General features: G+C 40.6%; 1 protein-coding gene across 1 annotated transcript; it reads right to left on the minus strand.

The window, feature by feature from the left end:
- Positions 1–9,046: 9,046 nt before the first annotated feature.
- On the minus strand, positions 9,047–9,969 carry LOC132154087 (uncharacterized). The gene is made up of 2 exons (XM_059562717.1): positions 9,502–9,969; positions 9,047–9,377 (listed from the first exon to the last, which is right to left on the minus strand). Exons 1-2 carry the CDS (start codon positions 9,965–9,967, stop codon positions 9,130–9,132), a joined length of 714 nt encoding a protein of 237 aa, XP_059418700.1. The 5' UTR covers positions 9,968–9,969; the 3' UTR covers positions 9,047–9,129.
- Between the last annotated feature and the right edge of the window lie 11,582 nt (positions 9,970–21,551).

The following is a 21,551-nucleotide window of genomic DNA, read 5'->3' on the forward strand; positions in this document are numbered from 1 at the left end:
CCTGAAGTCACGTGATTCTGTTTCCTGGTTCTGTGTTTGAGCGAAGTGTGTAAAACTGGTGTCTGTGAGTCTGTAAAGCACGTTCCTCAATCCTGTTGAGTTTAGTTTCGACACACCTGGTTATTGAAGTGAACAAAAAGACTTTGACTAGTTAATTCAGGTGTGTTTTTTATAGATTAAACTAAACTCTGTGGGAAAGTCACACTCGTGAACTAGGAATGGGGAATGTGCTTTCTTGTAAAATACTTTTAATAAATGAATATGTTTATTAGCATTCATGTCTAATTGTTTTTCATCCCTTGCCCACACAAACAAGTGCAGCAATCTCCCCCCTGCAGCATCAACATCAGCACCGAGAAGGCAACACCACAGCCATCAGCTTCCGGTAGAATGGTGATGCAGCCTCTAAAAAGACTGCAAAGTATCCCTGAGATTCCCAGACATGGTAGGAACTGCTCTTTCCCATTTTTCAAAGTCAAAGTCACCTTTATTTATATAGCGCTTTAAACTAAATAGATTGCGTCAAAGCAACTGAACAACATTCATTAGGAAAACAGTGTGTCAATAATGCAAAATGATAGTTAAAGGCAGTTCATCATTGGATTCAGTGATGTCATCTCTGTTCAGTTAAATAGTGTCTGTTCATTTATTTGCAATCAAGTCAACGATATCGCTGTAGATGAAGTGTCCCCAACTAAGCAAGCCAGAGGCGACAGCGGCAAGGAACCGAAACTCCATCGGTGACAGAATGGAGAAAAAAACCTTGGGAGAAACCAGGCTCAGTTGGGGGGCCAGTTCTCCTCTGACCAGACGAAACCAGTAGTTCAATTCCAGGCTGCAGCAAAGTCAGATTGTGCAGAAGAATCATCTGTTTCCTGTGGTCTTGTCCTGGTGCTCCTCTGAGACAAGGTCTTTACAGGGGATCTGTATCTGGGGCTCTAGTTGTCCTGGTCTCCGCTGTCTTTCAGGGATGTAGAGGTCCTTTCTAGGTGCTGATCCAGCATCTGGTCTGGATACGTACTGGATCCGGGTGACTGCAGTGACCCTCTGATCTGGACACAGACTGGATCTGGTGGCCACGGTGACCTCGGAACAAGAGAGAAACAGACAAATATTAGCGTAGATGCCATTCTTCTAATGATGTAGCAAGTACATAGGGTGTTATGGGAAGTGTTTCCGGTTCCGGTTTACCTAATTAATGCAGCCTAAAAAAAATCCTTTAACGGATTTGGATAATAAAAGCATATTAGTATGTTATGTGTAAGCCAGGTTAAAGAGATGGGTCTTTAATCTAGATTTAAACTGCAAGAGTGTGTCTGCCTCCCGAACAATGTTAGGTAGGTTATTCCAGAGTTTAGGCGCCAAATAGGAAAAGGATCTGCTGCCCGCAGTTGATTTTGATATTCTAGGTATTATCAAATTGCCTGAGTTTTGAGAACGTAGCGGACGTAGAGGATTATAATGTAAAAGGAGCTCATTCAAATACTGAGGTGCTAAACCATTCAGGGCTTTATAAGTAATAAGCAATATTTTAAAATCTATGTATACAATGTTTGATAGGGAGCCAGTGCAGTGTTGACCGGACCGGGCTAATATGGTCATACTTCCTGGTTCTAGTAAGAACTCTTGCTGCTGCATTTTGGACTAGCTGTAGTTTGTTTACTAAGCGTGCAGAACAACCACCCAATAAAGCATTACAATAATCTAACCTTGAGGTCATAAATGCATGGATTAACATTTCTGAATTTGACATTGAGAGCATAGGCCGTAATTTAGATATATTTTTGAGATGGAAAAATGCAGTTTTACAAATGCTAGAAACGTGGCTTTCTAAGGAAAGATTGCGATCAAATAGCACACCTAGGTTCCTAACTGATGACGAAGAATTGACAGAGCAACCATCAAGTCTTAGACAGTGTTCTAGGTTATTACAAGCAGAGTTTTTAGGTCCTATAATTAACACCTCTGTTTTTTCAGAATTTAGCAGTAAGAAATTACTCGTCATCCAGTTTTTTATATCGACTATGCATTTCATTAGTTTTTCAAATTGGTGTGTTTCACCGGGCCGCGAAGAAATATAGAGCTGAGTATCATCAGCATAACAATGAAAGCTAACACCATGTTTCCTGATGATATCTCCCAAGGGTAACATATAAAGCGTGAAGAGTAGCGGCCCTAGTACTGAGCCTTGAGGTACTCCATACTGCACTTGTGATCGATAGGATACATCTTCATTCACTGCTACGAACTGATGGCGGTCATATAAGTACGATTTAAACCATGCTAATGCACTTCCACTGATGCCAACAAAGTGTTCAAGTCTATGCAAAAGAATGTTGTGGTCAATTGTGTCAAACGCAGCACTAAGATCCAATAAAACTAATAGAGAGATACACCCACGATCAGATGATAAGAGCAGATCATTTGTAACTCTAAGGAGAGCAGTCTCAGTACTATGATACGGTCTAAATCCTGACTGGAAATCCTCACATATACCATTTTTCTCTAAGAAGGAATATAATTGTGAGTATACCACCTTTTCTAGTATATTGGACAGAAAAGGGAGATTCGAGATTGGTCTATAATTAACTAGTTCTTTGGGGTGAAGTTGTGGTTTTTTGATGAGAGGCTAAATAACAGCCAGTTTGAAGGTTTTGGGGACATGTCCTAATGACAATGAGGAATTAATAATAGTCAGAAGAGGATCTATGACTTCTGGAAGCACCTCTTTTAGGAGCTTAGATGGTATAGGGTCTAACATACATGTTGTTGGTTTAGATGATTTAACAAGTTTATACAATTCTTCCTCTCCTATAGTAGAGAATGAGTGGAACTGTTCCTCAGGGGGTCTATAGTGCACTGTCTGATGTGATACTGTAGCTGACGGCTGAATGGTTGCAATTTTATCTCTAATAGTATCGATTTTAGAAGTAAAGTATTACATAAAGTCATTACTGCTGTGGTGTTGGGAAATGTCAACACTTGTTGAGGCTTTATTTTTTTTAAATTTAGCCACTGTATTGAATAAATACCTGGGGTTATGTTTGTTTTCTTCTAAAAGAGAAGAAAAGTAATCGGATCTAGCAGTTTTTAATGCTTTTCTGTAGGATAGGTTACTTTCCTGCCAAGCAATACGAAATACCTCCTAGTTTTGTTTTCCTCCAGCTGCGCTCCATTTTTCGGGCTGCTCTCTTTAGGGTGCGAGTATGCTCATTATTTGGTGGTGACCTCCACCAGAGGAAGCCTGGGTACGTCTGGGGACATCTGGTACGTCTAATTCCCAAAACATCAACAAAGGTGTGGTTTGTTCAAGCTTGTGACCTCTGCATCATCTTTCTCCACGGGCCAAGAATTTGTGGTTGCAGGACATACTGCTTCCTCATGCACCTTCTGAAGGATCCTGGGGAACAGGTAAGAGTTGCACAACACAGTATTAATTTAGCTGACACTTTCATCCAAAGCAACTTACAACTACTATATATGTCAGAGGTCACAGGCCTCTGGAGCAACTAGGGGTTAAGTGTCTTGCTCAGAGACACATTGGTGTCTCACAGTGGATTTGAAACCGGGTCTCTCACACCAAAGGCATGTGTGTTATCCACTGCGCTGCATTTCCTAAGTTGGGGCCATAGCAGTGATGTATTGTATATGGAGAAGAGGAGGGGTCCAAAAACTGATCCCTGAGGAAACCCAGTGACCATTTGATGTGCTTTAGATACCACCCTGAAAGATCAATGAGATATGATTCAAACCAGCAAAGTGGAATCCATGTGATGCCCAGTGATAAGAGGGAAGACAAAAGGATATGATGAGTGTCCAAGTGTCCAAAGCAGCAGATAGATCCAGATGAAGAACTGATGATTTGGAATCAGCTTTTGCAATACGCAAGGCTTCTGTGACTGACAGTAGTGCAGTCTCAGTTGAATGGCCACTCCTGAAACCTGACTCATTAGTGAAGTGAAGTGACATTCGGCCAAGTATGGTGACCCATACTCAGAATTTGTGCTCTGCATTTAACCCATCCAAAGTGGACACACACAGAGCAGTGAACACACACACACACACTGTGAACACACACCCGGAGCAGTGGGCAGCCATTTATGCTGCGGCACCCGGGGAGCAGTTGGGGGTTCGGTGCCTTGCTCAAGGGCACCTAAGTCATGGTATTGAGGGTGGTGAGAGAACTGTACACAACCCTTCGATTGGGAGTCCGATTCTCTAACCACCAGGCCACGACTTCCCCAAAGTGTCCCCATTAGTGCCCCCATTAGTGTCCCCATTAGTGTCCATTTGATTGTTCTGTGAAAGAAACAATAATGCCTGCTTGAAAACAACCCTTCAAGGGTTTTTGCTACGAATGGAAGGAGAGAGACAGGTTTGTAGCTATCTATAAATGAAGTGTTTAATGTCATTTTATTTGAGCAGTTGGGTTATCTGAGCCTGCTTGAATGCAGTGGGGAAGGAACCTGTGAGGAGAGATGTGTTGATAATGTGTGTAAGTGCTGGTAACAGGGTAGGAGAGATTGATTGGAGGAGGTGTGATGAGATTGGGTCCAGAGGTCATGTTGTAGGATGGCTGGAGAGGAGAAATTTTGAGAAATAGAAAGGTGAGGGAAGAGAGGAGGTTACTACAGAGGAAAGATAGGAAGGGGGGGGGGGGGGGGGGGTTCATGTAAAAGTAACCGGTATAGGGGTTGGTGGCACACAGGTAGCAAAATGTAGTTTAAATGTAATGAGGAAATGTAGGACTTTCACCAAAATGTTGTCTGCAATACAATTGTGTATGAATATTAAGTCAAGCTGGTTGCCTGATTTGTGTGTGCTTGTAGTGGTAAGTCGTTTGAGATTAAATTAAGCAAGGAGTGAATGGAAATCTGTAGTATAAAGCTTGTCCAGATTAATGTTGAAGTTGCCAAAGACTAAAAGTGGACTGCCATCCATCGGAAATGAGGACAGCAGCCCATCCAGCTCCTCTATGAAGGGGGCTAGAATTTGCCAAGGAGGGTGGTAAATTAATACAACCTGGAGTTTTATAGGAGCTGTTACAGTAATGAGATTCAAATGAGTTATAATTGCATAGGGGAGAGTGGGTTGAGTATTTCTAATTGTTTGAAATGAGAAGAACATTGCCCTCACTCCAGCCAACCTGTCAGGGGTTGTGACTTGTGAGTGAAGGAGAAATTGTTAGCTTAGAGCAGCTGTAGTTTCTGAGTGTACTGGATAAATCCAGGTCTCAGTCAAGCCCAAGATGCTGAGTGTGGATGGTAAAGAAAAAACAAAAATGAAGTCTGCTTTGTTGACGCCTGAGACACATAACTGAGACACACTGAGAAAAATTATCTCCCAAGATTAGTTTGCAGTGATCATCCTGAAGGACACATACTTTCACAACTTGCTTTTGCCTCTTTGCAGACTGTTCCTTCAGTTTGCTTTTTTCGTTTGCACCCTACTCTTCAGACCTGATGCTCCTCACAACAGCCCTTCCCTGGCAGATTCGCCTGAGGGACCTTGAGAAGGACCTCCTTTCTCAAGGACGTGCAACATATGGAATCTGTTTCCAGATCTGTGGAACCTAGGCTATGTTTCCTGTGGTCTTGTCCTGGTGCTCCTCTGAGACAAGGTCTTTACAGGGGATCTGTATCTGGGGCTCTAGTTGTCCTGGTCTCCGCTGTCTTTCAGGGATGTAGAGGTCCTTTCTAGGTGCTGATCCACCATCTGGTCTGGATACGTACTGGATCCGGGTGACTGCAGTGACCCTCTGATCTGGACACAGACTGGATCTGGTGGCTACGGTGACCTCGGAACAAGAGAGAAACAGACTAATATTAGCGTAGATGCCATTCTTCTAATGATGTAGCAAGTACATAGGGTGTTATGGGAAGTGTTCCCGGTTCCGGTTTACCTAATTAATGCAGCCTAAAAATCCTTTAACGGATTTGGATATTAAAAGCATATTAGTATGTTATGTGTATGCCAGGTTAAAGAGATGGGTCTTTAATCTACATTTAAACTGCAAGAGTGTGTCTGCCTCCCGAACAATGTTAGGTAGGTTATTCCAGAGTTTAGGCGCCAAATAGGAAAAGGATCTGCCGCCCGCAGTTGATTTTGATATTCTAGGTATTATCAAATTGCCTGAGTTTTGAGAACGTAGCGGACGTAGAGGATTATAATGTAAAAGGAGCTCATTCAAATACTGAGGTGCTAAACCATTCAGGGCTTTATAAGTAATAAGCAATATTTTAAAATCTATGTATACAATGTTTGATAGGGAGCCAGTGCAGTGTTGACAGGACCGGGCTAATATGGTCATACTTCCTGGTTCTAGTAAGAATTCTTGCTGCTGCATTTTGGACTAGCTGTAGTTTGTTTACTAAGCGTGCAGAACAACCACCCAATAAAGCATTACAATAATCTAACCTTGAGGTCATAAATGCATGGATTAACATTTCTGAATTTGACATTGAGAGCATAGGCCGTAATTTAGATATATTTTTGAGATGGAAAAATGCAGTTTTACAAATGCTAGAAACGTGGCTTTCTAAGGAAAGATTGCGATCAAATAGCACACCTAGGTTCCTAACTGATGACGAAGAATTGACAGAGCAACCATCAAGTCTTAGACAGTGTTCTAGGTTATTACAAGCAGAGTTTTTAGGTCCTATAACTAACACCTCTGTTTTTTCAGAATTTAGCAGTAAGAAATTACTCGTCATCCAGTTTTTTATATCGACTATGCATTTCATTAGTTTTTCAAATTGGTGTGTTTCACCGGGCCGCGAAGAAATATAGAGCTGAGTATCATCAGCATAACAGTGAAAGCTAACACCATGTTTCCTGATGATATCTCCCAAGGGTAACATATAAAGCGTGAAGAGTAGCGGCCCTAGTACTGAGCCTTGAGGTACTCCATACTGCACTTGTGATCGATAGGATACATCTTCATTCACTGCTACGAACTGATGGCAGTCATATAAGTACGATTTAAACCATGCTAATGCACTTCCACTGATGCCAACAAAGTGTTCAAGTCTATGCAAAAGAATGTTGTGGTCAATTGTGTCAAACGCAGCACTAAGATCCAATAAAACTAACAGAGAGATACACCCACGATCAGATGATAAGAGCAGATCATTTGTAACTCTAAGGAGAGCAGTCTCAGTACTATGATACGGTCTAAATCCTGACTGGAAATCCTCACATATACCATTTTTCTCTAAGAAGGAATATAATTGTGAGTATACCACCTTTTCTAGTATCTTGGACAGAAAAGGGAGATTCGAGATTGGTCTATAATTAACTAGTTCTTTGGGGTCAAGTTGTGGTTTTTTGATGAGAGGCTAAATAACAGCCAGTTTGAAGGTTTTGGGGACATGTCCTAATGACAATGAGGAATTAATAATAGTCAGAAGAGGATCTATGACTTCTGGAAGCACCTCTTTTAGGAGCTTAGATGGTATAGGATCTAACATACATGTTGTTGGTTTAGATGATTTAACAAGTTTATACAATTCTTCCTCTCCTATAGTAGAGAATGAGTGGAACTGTTCCTCAGGGGGTCTATAGTGCACTGTCTGATGTGATACTGTAGCTGACGGCTGAATGGTTGCAATTTTATCTCTAATAGTATCGATTTTAGAAGTAAAGTACAGCAGCTGTAGTTTCTGAGTGTACTGGATAAATCCAGGTCTCAGTCAAGCCCAAGATGCTGAGTGTGGATGGTAAAGAAAAAACAAAAATGAAGTCTGCTTTGTTGACGCCTGAGACACAGAACTGAGACACACTGAGAAAAATTATCTCCCAAGATTAGTTTGCAGTGATCATCCTGAAGGACACATACTTTCACAACTTGCTTTTGCCTCTTTGCAGACTGTTCCTTCAGTTTCTTTTTTGTTTGCACCCTACTCTTCAGACCTGATGCTCCTCACAACAGCCCTTCCCTGGCAGATTCGCCTGAGGGACCTTGAGAAGGACCTCCTTTCTCAAGGACGTGCAACATATGGAATCTGTTTCCAGATCTGTGGAACCTAGGCTGTGGCTCCTGAATGGGACTCTGAGAACTTAAGTGGCCTGTCACAGGCACTTATAGACAATAACACCCAGGCAAGGATCCCCTCTACTATGCAGGTGTCATTGTTGTGCTTTCTTTTTTGCAAGAGAGGCTGAAGTGGAGGCTGTGTCCCTCCCCCAAGAAAGTGTATGCTGCTGCCTTTCAGGCATATCATGATGCATTGCACAGAGAAGCATAATCTGTTCATCAGGTTCTTGAGAGGTGCTAGGAGGTTAAACCCTCCAAGACTGCACCTCATCCCCTCATCATTGCTGGGCTACAGAAAACCTTTGAGCCTCTCAAATCAATTGAGGGCTTCAGACGAAGAACCATATAAGTCCATATTTTCAATTTTTGAATAATAAATTTTTTTTTAATTTGGACTCTGAATATTATATTACTTTTTTTTTTTTAATTGAAGATAGACAACAAAAGCTTCCCAATTCTAATGAGATAGGATTTTTTAGTATCAATCTTAAAAATAAAAAGTTAGATTAATTTACATTTCTGGAATGTGGAAGAACAGTATATGTCCAGTTAATTTGGAATAACAGTATAAGTCCAATTAATCATATCAATTTAAACCACTGGAGATTTAATTCTTTTATCTTAGTTTTAATACAGTAACAGAACCTTCAAGAAAATATTAAGCATTTATTTCTTTCAATTTCTTTTATTTTTTGCCAACGTAAATCACAGAACAAAAACGCGGACAATACGGTACGAACAATGAACAATACATAGGCCTACTTATAGTACAGAAAATAAACGTCAGTACAAACAAACCATACATACTTACAATAAACAATACATACAAACAATAAACAGTAATAACGGTAAACAATACATATTTACAATACAGACATACATCATCTTCATTCCATGCTGGTTCCATATGCTAGTTTACCATATATGTCTTCCTTTTTTTGGTTCTAAATAAAATAAAATAAATACCTATATATTACTATTATACATCATAAGATAAGGCATACAAGATAAGCTACAGCTACTTTTATGATTCATTTCACACAATATACACAATATATCCCACCTTTCCCTGCACATGACCTACACATACCAGGCTACTCTTCACATTCTAGTGTCCCATAAAATGCTTGGGCCTCCGCTGGCATGTAGGCTAGCATTTTCATAAGGTCACGGTGCTTCTCCTTCTTGATGGGCAGAGGGTCCTCGTAAGCACGAGCATACGTGGTGGAAAACAAGGGAGCTGGAGGTGGTTGATTCTTCCTCTGTTTGGTGATCAGCCAATGCTTCCATCCCTCGTAGAGGCTGTGGCTCCCTTTTGTGTGGACACACCATGGATCAGTAGCTGAAATCATGATTCAACAAGAAATTCAATAAAGATTCTTCCTTCACGCACATATCCCCAACACTGTTAATCTCAGAAAACCAGTTTAGTTTTAGTCTAGTTCTTTAGTTCTTTAGTTTTTTACCTGTCACTTTCAACCACATCATGGATGTGATTAGGAAGCCAGGTGGATGTTTTAATGTTGCATCAGGGAGCTGCCTGAAGTCCGCACATTTCATCTCAATTACTTTAAATGGATGCAGCTGCCTGGCTCCACGGATCATCTCGGCGACATCGCTGGGGGTGTGGAGTGTGGACACCTTACGCCTCTTGTCCAGCGTGGCAAATGAACGGTCACAGGGAAGGAAGGAGTGACCAGACACCATGAACTTCTGCTCTATCTGACTGAAGAACCCTCTAGATACGAGTAGGGCCATGAGGTTTAGGACTCGCCAGTTGTTGTTCTGCCCACAGCATCGGTCACTATAGATGATGAGCTTCCGTTCCTTTGCCTGGACTAGGGGAGCGAAAGATGTTTCTGCCCACTTCAAAAGACAGCTTGCCACCTCGATGGAACCTCTGTGAGCGATGCCCTCATGCCAGAGGCACATTGTAGGAGGTATTTCAATGCCCATCTCCTGGATACAGAGGTTGTAGTTGGCCAGCTGCCGTTGATAGTACACGTTGGAGTGTGTCAGGTTTGGCGTGAACACTACCCCCTGCATGTCGATGCAAATGACATGGCAGTCATCATTGGTTTTGGCCCACTCTGTGTCAGCCTGCAACTGGGTGTACGCTTTTTCGGCTTTCCGGTGGTGAAGCTCACTCTCGGCTGCGATCTTCCACCTTTCTCCATCTGTTGTAGCAGCTACTAATTTTGAGAACAGGGCGTCACATTTTGCACAAGTATCACTTCTTGGCTGCCCAAAACTGAGGTTTTGCTACTTGAAGATTTCCCTATAGAGCCAGAACTTTGCAGTGGATGCTGGATTGTTTTCCTTGTATAGGCGGAACATGCGGAGCAGGTTTAAATCAGGGCTCAGGTACTCCCTCTCCACATCTCCCTTCATCCGTGAGTAGTGGTTCAGTTGGCGTGGGAAGCTCAGGATGTGCTCTCTTATCCCCTCTCTCACTGCAGGATGAATGCTATGAGGCCTAAAAAATAAACAACACAACTCATGAACAAGGGAAATATAATAAACTGGTCTGTTTTGCACAATTGCATTGTTTCTGTGACAATAAAATTTAATATAATTGTAAACTTTTCTCTAAACTATAGGATTTTGTTTTTCACAAACAATCATTAAAGGGATACTTCAGGATTTAGCATTTAGCTTTGTATTAGTAGAAAACCAGTAGTATTTTCGAATTACCATGCTTTCCTCCCTCATATCCCCATGAGATGAGAGATTTATGTATTTTTTGTCTGGAAAAAATCCTCAGATGATGCAAAAATTGTCATTGTTTACATGCACACCTTTTGTTTCAATCTAACTGAATTCATTCTGATTGGTGAATCTAAATGTAATGTTTACATGAACGCTAAACATGTGATCGATTGATGTGTGCGTTTTAGCATTGCTAAGAAAATTCCCGCTCCTCCGTGAGAGACACGTGACCGGTGCGTCTCACAGGTGTTGCTCACCAGTAATCACGCCACCGGCCTCGCGCCGTTCTCCCGCGGCCCTCGGTCTCGTCCTGCTCGCCACAGTAAACACAGTGAATGGCAACTGTAGAACGCAAAAGCGAATCCCGGACATTTTGGCCGATCTCGAAATCCTGGGATCATACATTACATTTGCATAGCACTTTACCTCTAATATCGATCTCAAAGTGCAAGAATATGTTTCCTGACTGGGCAACAACAGTGAGCTGAATCCTAACCATTACAGTTTGTGCATGCTGGCGTTATAGGGTGGCAAGGCACCCGACGCCCTATAATGCCAGCGTCCAGTGCACCATTAGATCAGGCAATGTTGTAGGGCAACTGATGCTGACATTGGTGCAGCTTTAAAAACTAACAGGACGAAAGCATGAGGTCCTTCAAGATTTTTTTTTTTACCTGTTCTTATGTTTTCGCTAACTTTATGTAGATACTTTGTATACGGTTTTTCACTCACCTCTTTTGGTGGACATTTTCCTCGTTTTTGCTCTCCTCTCCGGTTCACATATGGTTTCCCAGCATCCCTCAAAGACTTCCTTGCTCTGTCCTTCCATTCATTCATGTTCGCTCTCCTTTTTTTTACCGACGTTTCGTCTATTAATGTCCGCAGCGGACATGAAAGCAACCGGCGTCTCCATTTTTCGTTAGTGGACATAAACGGTTTTTCCGCGTGAGACTATTTTAAAATTTTAAATTCAGAGTTTTGGTCGCGCGAACAGCCCCCAAAGTGATTCTGTATACAAAGTGGCACACATACATTGAAGTCACATGGTTATCTCAATTTTTGTTTTTTTGGACTTATACGGTTGTTCGTCGCATGTACTCAATTGAGCTTAAGATTCTATCTTTTAAGTCAGCACTCATGACCGGGCTCACGTCCATCATTAGGGTGGGAGGCCTGCAAGCATCTTTGGTCAATGAAAGATGCCAAGAATTGGGGTCAGCTGATTATTGTGGGATCCTGAAACCCCGGCCTGGATATGTGACCAAATTTCCACCCCTCCCTTCCGGGGATCCAAAACCCATGAGGTGTTGAACTTGCAGGTGCTGCTGTTGCTGTGTCCTGTCTGGACCTTGTGGATTTACATGGACCATACACAGAGCTTCAGAAGCTCAGACCAGCTCTCTGTCTGCTTTGGAGGTAGGGAAAGGAAAAGGCTGCCTCCAAGCAGAGTCTAGCCAACTTGCTAGTGGAGCCATCTCCTTGGCATACAAGACACAAGGTGAGCCATGCCTACTGAGAGTGAGCATTACCTCTTCCTAGGCCTTGGCACATGACGCCTCTCTTGCAGACATTTGGAATCTGCAACCTGAAAGAGATGACGTCTGGATGGGAGCATATGTTGTTCTAGGACTTGGATATACCTTTCAGCATTGATGGTGCCTTTCCAAATGTGTAAGCTGCCCATGCCACACACACTCATGCAACCCCATACCATCAGAGATGCAGGCTTCTGAACTGAGCACTGATAACAACTTGGGTTGTCTTGTCCTCTTTAGTCCAGATGACATGGCGTCCCAGTTTTCCAAAAAGAACTTTAAATTTTAATTTGTCTGACCACAGAACAGTTTTCCACTTTGCCACAGTCCATTTTAAATGAGCCTCAGCTCAGAGAAAACACCTGCGCTTCTGGATCATGTTTAGATATGGCTTCTTTTTTGACCTATAGAGTTTTAGCCGGAGACGGCGAATGACACGGTGGATTGTGTTCACCAACAATGTTTTCTGGAAGTATTCCTGAGCCCATGTTGTGCTTTCCATTACAGTATCATTCCTGTATGTGATGCAGTGCTGTCTAAAGAGCCGAAGATCACGGGCATCCAGTATGGTTTTCCAGCTTGACCCTTACACACAGAGATTGTTCCAGATTCTCTGAATCTTTGGATGATATTATGCACTGTAGATGATGATAACTTCTAACTCTTTGCAGTTTTTCTCTGAGAAACTCCTTTCTGATATTTTTCCACTATTTTTCACTGCAGCATTGGGGGAATTGGTGATCCTCTGCCCATCTTGACTTCTGAGAGACACTGCCACTCTGAGAGGCTCTTTTTATACCCAATCATGTTGCCAATTGACCTAATAAGTTGCAAATTGGTCCTCCAGCTGTACTTTATATGTACATTTAACTTTTCTGGCCTCTTATTGCTACCTGTCCCAACTTTTTTGGAATGTGTAGCTCTCATGAAATCCAAAATGAGCCATTTTGACATTTCGAAATGTCTCCCTTTCAACATTTGATATGTTATCTGTATTCTATTGTAAATTAAATATACATTTATGAGATTTGTAAATTATTCCATTCCTTTTTTACTCACAATTTGAACACTTTCCCAACTTTTTTGGAATCGGGTTTGTATATATATATATATTAGTGGTGGGCATAGATTAATTTTTTTAATCTAGATTAATCTCACTGTGATCTTGAAATTAATCCAGATTAATCTAAAATGGCTCATTCGAATTCTGCCGAAGGCATTCAGAATAGGTGTGTTACCCAAATAAAATTGACAAACAGTAAGTCTTTGAGAAGGGGTTTATCAAGCTAGGTGGTGCATTAGAAAAGGGGCTCATCTCCTGCTTCCAAAATGCATCACAAAGTGCTTGAAAAAGCTGTAAAATAATTCCACATTGAACAAGGTGCAAACAACCTTACGCCTGTTTCACACATACTCCGTCTGCAGTGTGTATGCGTTGCATATTTTTTTTACGCACCCATGTTAACGGATTCCAGTTGCGTTCCAGGAGCGTTGCGTCTGCAGCAGTGCAGCGACCGTTTACGCATCGAGTAGCGGACTGCAAACGCGTCCTGTGTGAAAGCACATAGAGTCCGTGCTGCACCACATACGTAACGCACACGGACTGCATACGCACTGCAGACGGAGTATGTGTGAAACAGGCGTGAGCAGGGGTCAGCTGGGGTCAGCGGGGGTCAGCAGGGGTCAGCGGGGTCAGCTGGGGTCAGCAGGGGTCAGCGGGGACCCGGTGAAGGTTGTACCAGTGGGCTCTGTTTGAAATTGTTTAATTTGTATGTTCGTTTATTTTTATTTATTTGTGCTATTTACACAAAGTTTTTTTCAAGTTTGTAGGTGTCAAGGTACAGAAACCAAATAATTAAATGTAAAATAGCACTGGATAGTTTTCAATGTAAGAATGAAATATACAATCAAACCAACATTTATTCAGACACCTTCAACATTTCTCACATTATTACAGTTTTGCTATATATATCAAAAATTATATCTGTTGTCTTGGTTTGACTGTTAAAACTACAAAGTAATTCAGTTCATTTTCATTTTCTTGGATTAACATTACAGCAGCCAGTCGCTAAATTAGGCGCGGTCTCTTTAAGAGACGATGAACGCATCCAATATAATACACATCCCATTTGTTTCCTCAACTGTTTACTTTCACTTAAGAAATAACTGACAGTTTTTTCGAGCATAATTTCCAAGGTGGATATTTTGACATATTTTGTATGTATTTGTCGGCGCAAGAGCAAAAATAAACAAATTCGGTGTTCAAGTGTTTAGAGACGCCTTTCTCTGCGTGAACACCAGAACACCGCGAGTACTGAATTGGGCTCTTTTGCATCTTTTTGTTTGTTCAAACTGCGATGTGTATTTGTTCGTTCAGGTGCAGGAGGGACTTCGAGGAGAACTTCGCAGAAAAGAGCTCGGTTCAGTGTCACTGTCCGTGATACGCGTCTCTCTCTCTCTCTCTCTCTCGTGCGCACCGAACACAGCGCGCGAGTAACCAGCTAACGTTACTCTGTTCAGCTTTTCCGCGTCTTGTGTTTGGATGCTTTAATGTTTAAATCGACAAGCGGTAAGGCTTAAAAACACATGAAAAGATAAGCTTTCGTGACGATGCGCAGCAGTGGCCCGTCAACTGTCCTGAGCATGTTTTTAGGCTGGCCTCAGCCAGTCGGTTATATAAAATATTAAGGTGAAAGTCATCATAGCTTGCTTAGTATAGACCCAGCTCCCAACCCAACCTTGAGAATAGATTAACGGCGATATTTTTTTTATCGCCCGATAAGAGTCTCACGTTAACGCAGCACGTTAACGCCGATAACGGCCCACCACTAATATATAAATATATGTATATATATATATATATATATATATATATATATATATATATATATATATATATATATATATATATATATATATACAGTACAGACCAAAAGTTTGGACACACCTTCTCATTCAAAGAGTTTTCTTTATTTTCATGACTATGAAAATTGTAGATTCACACTGAAGGCATCAAAACTATGAATAACACATGTGGAATTATATATGGAATTATATACATAATAAAAAAGTGTGAAACAACTGAAAATGTCATATTGTAGGTTCCTCAAAGTAGCCACTTTTGCTTTGATTACTGCTTTTCACACTCTTGGCATTCTCTTGATGAGCTTCAAGAGGTAGTCACCTGAAATTCCCGGTGCGCTGCTCAGCGGCTGCACTGCGTTTCAGTATACTGTGTTTTCGGTTTGTTTGTTTGTCTAATGTCAAGGAAGTCCGGGTAGGGACTTGACAGGCCAATATAAGAATCTGTCTGAAAATGTTCCACGTGAGCTGGTGAGAACAAAACGAAATAAAAGAGGAAGAAGAGGAGGAACTCGGAGCCGATTGCGAATGAGATTTTAAACACCACCGCTGCCGTCAATCGTCTTCAGTAATCTGCTTTCTCTGAATAACAAAATGAACATGATAAGATCACACACAAGGTACTGTAACGAATTTCGTGAAGCATCTTTGCTTTGCTTTACAGAAAGCTGGTTGAAGTCTACAATGCCTGACTCACTTTTTGAAATTCCTGAATTCACACTAGTTCGAGCGGATAGAGATAAAATGTCAGGTAAAAATAAAGGGGGAGGCATCTGTGTGTATATTAATGAGAAATGGTGTCGATCTTATTCAGTAAAATATAAAATATGTGACTCAAATGTGGAAATTCTCGGCATGACTTTAAGACCTTTTTATCTGCCTAGAGAATTTGGTTGTATTTTGCTGTTCGTGGTATATGTACCTCCCAGCGGTAAACCATCTCAGGACTATGTTCACGAACTACAACTCAGCTCCTCCGACGCACCTGGGATCCTACTGGGCGATTTAAACCAGTGCAAAGTCAAACTGGAGACTTTGTTGCCGGGATTTGAACAGTATGTAAAGACTCAAACAAGAAACAACAACATTCTGGATAAGTGCTTTGTAAATGTCAGGGATGCCTGTGTGTCCAAATGTATGCCACCAATTTTAAATTCTGACCACAATGTTGTGCACATGATTCCCGTGTACAGGACTAAACTTATATATATACGACAAACTGAACCAGTTGTGTAATATAAAATACCAGTTTATACTTCAGAGATTTAACTCAAATTCAGTCCCTTATGGTGGGGATCGTTAAAATGCTGGCTCAGTTTACTCCACAGGATTTGGCTCACTTTGCCTCATAGCTGACATATTGGAAAAAACTAGCTAGCTTATTAATTCAGGCTAATTTTTAGATAATTGATTCATTTGAATGTTTTTTTATGCTACTAAATCATTAATATGCATCCCTAATAATGGCAGATCTGGATAAATTTGCTGTGATGTAGCAGCCATTCCATCTGTTATGCAAAAATGTTACTTTGACAAGCCAAAAACATTTTCTAAAGGAAACTGGTGCCTTCTATTCCTCCAATGTGTTTCTCATTTTCAGTCTGGCAGAAATGATGGGTGTTTCTAACATACATGTTCACATAACAGTAAAAGTGTACAGTTGCCAATATACAGTTTTTAAACTCATGTTGAAGGATGGAACAAAGGCGTCCATCCTCCCACAACCTTGAACACCAGCTGGATGTCTGGGACTCGCTCTCGGCTGATTGAGTGGAAACACGCAGATATCTTATAAATCCCCATATCTACAGCGGAGCGGCTGTATGTGCATTTCTCCTCTCGCCAATGTTCATCTCCTTAGTGTGACCCCATACCTCAGTATCAGCATAACATCTCCAGGGTTGTGTGCGCAACTGAGACGCTTTCTTCTCCTTATGGGAACCAAGACATTTCTCCACAAAGTCAAAAAAAGTACACACACCCTACATAATCACACTCACTACACACAGAAACACACTCTCACACACACACTTTAGAGTTACCTGCTGTGTGTCAGTGTGTTCTTTTCTTTGGTGTCTTTGTTGGTCTTTCTCTTTTATCAGCAACACTGGGACAATGTGTCTGAGGTCAGAGGTCAGAGGTCAAGGGTTAAGAGTTGCACCCCTGAGTTCGGCTCTGGCTTTTCGGGGTCGGGTCACTAGTGTCTAAAAACCACACACTCACACACTCACCCAACACACAAACACTGCCAAAATATGGAAATGTTCTTAAAACAAAATCAATTCACTTCAAGCAAAAAACAAAACAAAAGACATCCTTTCATCTGCTTTGTCAGCAAAAGAAATATAAGTAAATAAATACTTTAAAATAAATATGTAAACATAATAATAATGATGATTAATCAATTTAAAATGTAAATACAATTTTGTTGGTTATATACAAATGTTTAGGGAACATTCCATTTGATAATTTTCAAACATTTTGGGAATGTTACTTTTGCATGTTCTCTCAATGTTAGATTTAAAAAACATTAGATGAACGTTCAACTAAAATGCTTTAGAATAACATTCCATGTGCAATCTATCAATGTTTTTACAATAACATTTTGCAAACATTATTAAAGACTAGAAACCCTGAACAAATGCTTTTACTAACGTTACTGGAAGAACGTTTCTTCATAACTTTGAGAGAACCTTGACAGAACGTTCCATTAGCTGAGATATTGTGAATAGTCCAAAACACCTTTTTTGTAATAATTCTCAGGACGGAACAAATATTTGAATTACTGAAGGATTAAAATGATTTGGACACCAAATGATGAACATTTCTGCAGTTTATACAGGCCATCACTGATTTACATGTGTGTGTGATTGTGAGCAAGTGTGTGTGTGTGTGTGTGAGTGTGTGTGATTGTGAGCAAGTGTGTGTGTGTGAGTGTGTGTGATTGTGAGCAAGTGTGTGTGTGTGTGAGTGTGTGTGAGAGTGTGTGTGTGTGTGAGAGTGTGTGTGATTGTGAGCAAGTGTGTGTGTGTGTGACTGTGTGTGATTGTGAGCAAGTGTGTGTGAGAGTGTGTGTGTGTGTGTGTGTGTGTGTGTGTGTGAGAGAGAGAGAGAGAGAGAGAAAACCCCTCACGTGACACCAACAGGCAGTCAGATAGACAGGATGTGATGCGTCACATGGATGCTGTTCCCCCCCCCCCCCCCCCTCCCCACTTCCTCTTCTTTATCTGTTCACAGGACGTTGGGTAAGAGCAAGGCCTGCGCAGCTTCCTGTCTGAGATCACAGACACACAGGGTCATTTCCTGTTTGGTGACGCCAGCGATGTTCACTTCCTCTGAAGATCAGCAGCACTTCAGATGACAGCAGCTTCCCTGTTCATCCCTCAACAAACCAAAAACTGTTATCTCTCAATTCTGACTTTTTCTCACAGTTGCATGATTTATGGTCTTTCTTTCTTCCTCTTTTGTTGCATCAATAAAGAGAGTTAAACTCAGAAAACACTCATGCTCTTTCATTCACGATTCACTTTGAGCATCCGAGAAGAACGTTAATGTATTTCACAAGTCATGTTTTTTCATTAATATTAATATTTTACATTTTTATTAAAATTGTAATAAAATATTTAGTATTAGTTTTCTATTTTGAGTTTATGTAAAATACTTTGTTTATGCTTAATTCATCTTTAAGTTTTTTTTTTTAATACATAAGTTTGTAACTAAGCACCTGATGTATTTATATATTGACTATAATAGCGCTGCTCATGATGTAACCCGTAGCAACAGCTAAGCAGCCAATCACAGGCTGATGAAAAAGGTCAAAGGCTCATCGATACTAATATCAGGTGTGATGTGAGTGTTATTGATCACTGAAGAATAACTATCTGCTGATTAGTGGAGGGTCAGAGGAGTACATCAGTGTTTATTACAGACCTGTCAGACGTCAGTATGGATCCGTTCACTGAGGAACACTCAGCCTTCATCACTGTAATCAATGAGTGTGTGTCTGTTATCAGCCAGTCATGTACACACACACACACACTGACTGAAACAGCACAGTTCCTCAGAACATCTGCTTTTGTGTTGCACTGCACAAAGATCTAAAGATTCTCAAATCAAGATTTTAGTTTTAGTGGAAAAGAAAAATATGCACAAAGGGCTGAAAATATTTTTTTTTAGACAAGACTTCTCGAGTAAATGCATCTTGATTTAAGCATTTATAGATATGTGCACTGGAAGACAAATATATTTAGAAAATATTTTTTTTGGCAGTGCATTTAAAACACAACTACAACACGAAGGTAAGTAATCTTCATTAAATGTGAATTTTTGATTAAAGGAGCTATTCTCAAACTGAAAGTGAAAACATTATATAATATATATATATATAAATATACATATATATATAGACATTTTTCTTTAACATTTTAAGAACTCAAGCTAATTCAAAATATTACCAATAGCTGTAAGAGTATATTAAAGAGATTATAAGAGCAGTTATTTGAAGTGACACGTGTCAGACTCATGGTTTTGTGTTTCAGATCCTGCTCTAACAGCAAACACAGAGAGAAACCGCTGAGATCGAGCCAACGGCTGACACACACACCTGTGACTGACACACACCTGACGAACACACACACTCACCAGCAGCGTCACATGACTCACCGCCGGCTAGACCAGACTAACCAACACTTTCAGGACTAGCACTGGCTGACTGCTTCTGTTCCTCTTTTGTAAGTCAGTCTGAATAAAACCATCTGCTGAATGAACACATGTACAGTAAACGTTGTTGTTGCATGTTTTCAGGCTCTGCAGTGAATGGGTGCCGTCACAATGAGAGTCTGATAAAAACATCACAATAATCCACAGCACTCCAGTCCATCAGTGAACATCTGGAGAAGACAAAAGATGAAACACATCCAGCATTAAGATGATTTTAACTCAAACACACAGAGTCTATAATCCATAATAACACTTCCTCCAGTGATGTGATGTTTTTATCAGACTCTCGTTCTGACGGCACCCATTCACTGCAGAGCATCCATTGATGAGACACTGATGCAATGCTACATTTCTACAAACCTGATGAAGACACAAACTCATCCTGATCTTAGATGAACTGAGGGTGAACACATTTACAGCAAATTTCTAAAGTTAAATCATGTGAAACAAATCTCACAAACAGCAAACATTTCTTAATCTTAATTTATTTGCTAAAAAAGAAATAAAAACTTAATTGCAAGCCACACAAATTTATTGCTTCTGAAAAACATCTTAATTTTGAACACTACAGTTTACATTGAGACAAGCACACACATACACACACACACACACACACACACACACACACACACACACATGTGAGAAAGAAAGAACCCGGAGCACAGAATGTTTCACAGGAACCAGAGGAGGTTATAAACTAATACAGTGGTGTGCTACACACGTCCAGAAACGACACACAGACTACTGCAAACACCTCAATAACACGCATGTGAAGCGTTTCTGAGAGATGACCGTGAGGCGAGAGATCCAGTGTCTCTCATCAGATCTCACATCTTCAGAGAGACAAACCCTCACAGAGGAGTTCAGGGACATTGCTGCTCCGTACAGAGAAAAGATCTGAGTCTGACTCCAGCACACTCCACAGAAACAGACTCTGACACTGACTTCTGTCTGAGAGAAGAACTTCAGCAAGAATCCAGGAGTAAACGCTGCAGCACGACGCACGAGTCGGATCCCAAAATAAAATGAAAGTAGTACAAATAAAATAAAAAAATCAAAGAAATAAAGCCTTTTTTTTATATTTATTTTATGAAAAAAACATTATATGTATATATATATTTTTTTATTATTATTATTTTTTTTTTAATTTATGTACTAGAATAAAACAAAAATGGAAACGAAAATTAATTAAAAAAAACATCTAGTAATTTGAGTTATTAATTTAGGTTGCATAATTAATTTAGAATGTCATTATTTTTAAATAAAAATAATAAAAAAGGACAACCCCCCCCCCCCCCCCCACCCCCCCAAATTACTAAAAGTTGGTATTATTTGAGAATGCCATTATAAATTAAATGTATATAGTAGAAATAATTATTTAAGGCTTCATATGAAAAACAAGATTCATTTTCTTCAGATTTTGGGGTGAAATAGAAGCTGTTTTCATGAGATTCACCCAAATCCGGGATTAAGCAGCAGTCTGAACATCATCTCAGACAGACGTCTGTCCTCTAAAACACGTCTCAAACATATTTTAATGCTCACAAGAGAGAGAGAGAGAGAGAGAGAGAGAGAGAGAGAAATGAACCGTGCAGAACATCCCGTAAGCGGAGCTGAACACCTGACGTGAAAATGCTACATCCTGCGTTTGGTAACATCCATGAAGTGAGCTGAGAATCAGAGCGTGAGGC

Source organism: Carassius carassius, chromosome 12, assembly GCF_963082965.1.
Source record: "Carassius carassius chromosome 12, fCarCar2.1, whole genome shotgun sequence".
Lineage (NCBI taxonomy): Eukaryota > Metazoa > Chordata > Actinopteri > Cypriniformes > Cyprinidae > Carassius > Carassius carassius.

What these genes read in the sequence shown, in the direction of transcription:
- LOC132154087 (XM_059562717.1), bottom strand. Translation starts at nt 9,967, where the DNA reads ATGTGCCTCTGGCATGAGGGCATCGCTCACAGAGGTTCCATCGAGGTG. An exon ending in GATGTGGTTGAAAGTGACAG is followed by an intron (nt 9,378 to 9,501) that starts GTAAAAAACTAA and finishes TCATGATTTCAG; the next exon opens with CTACTGATCCATGGTGTGTC.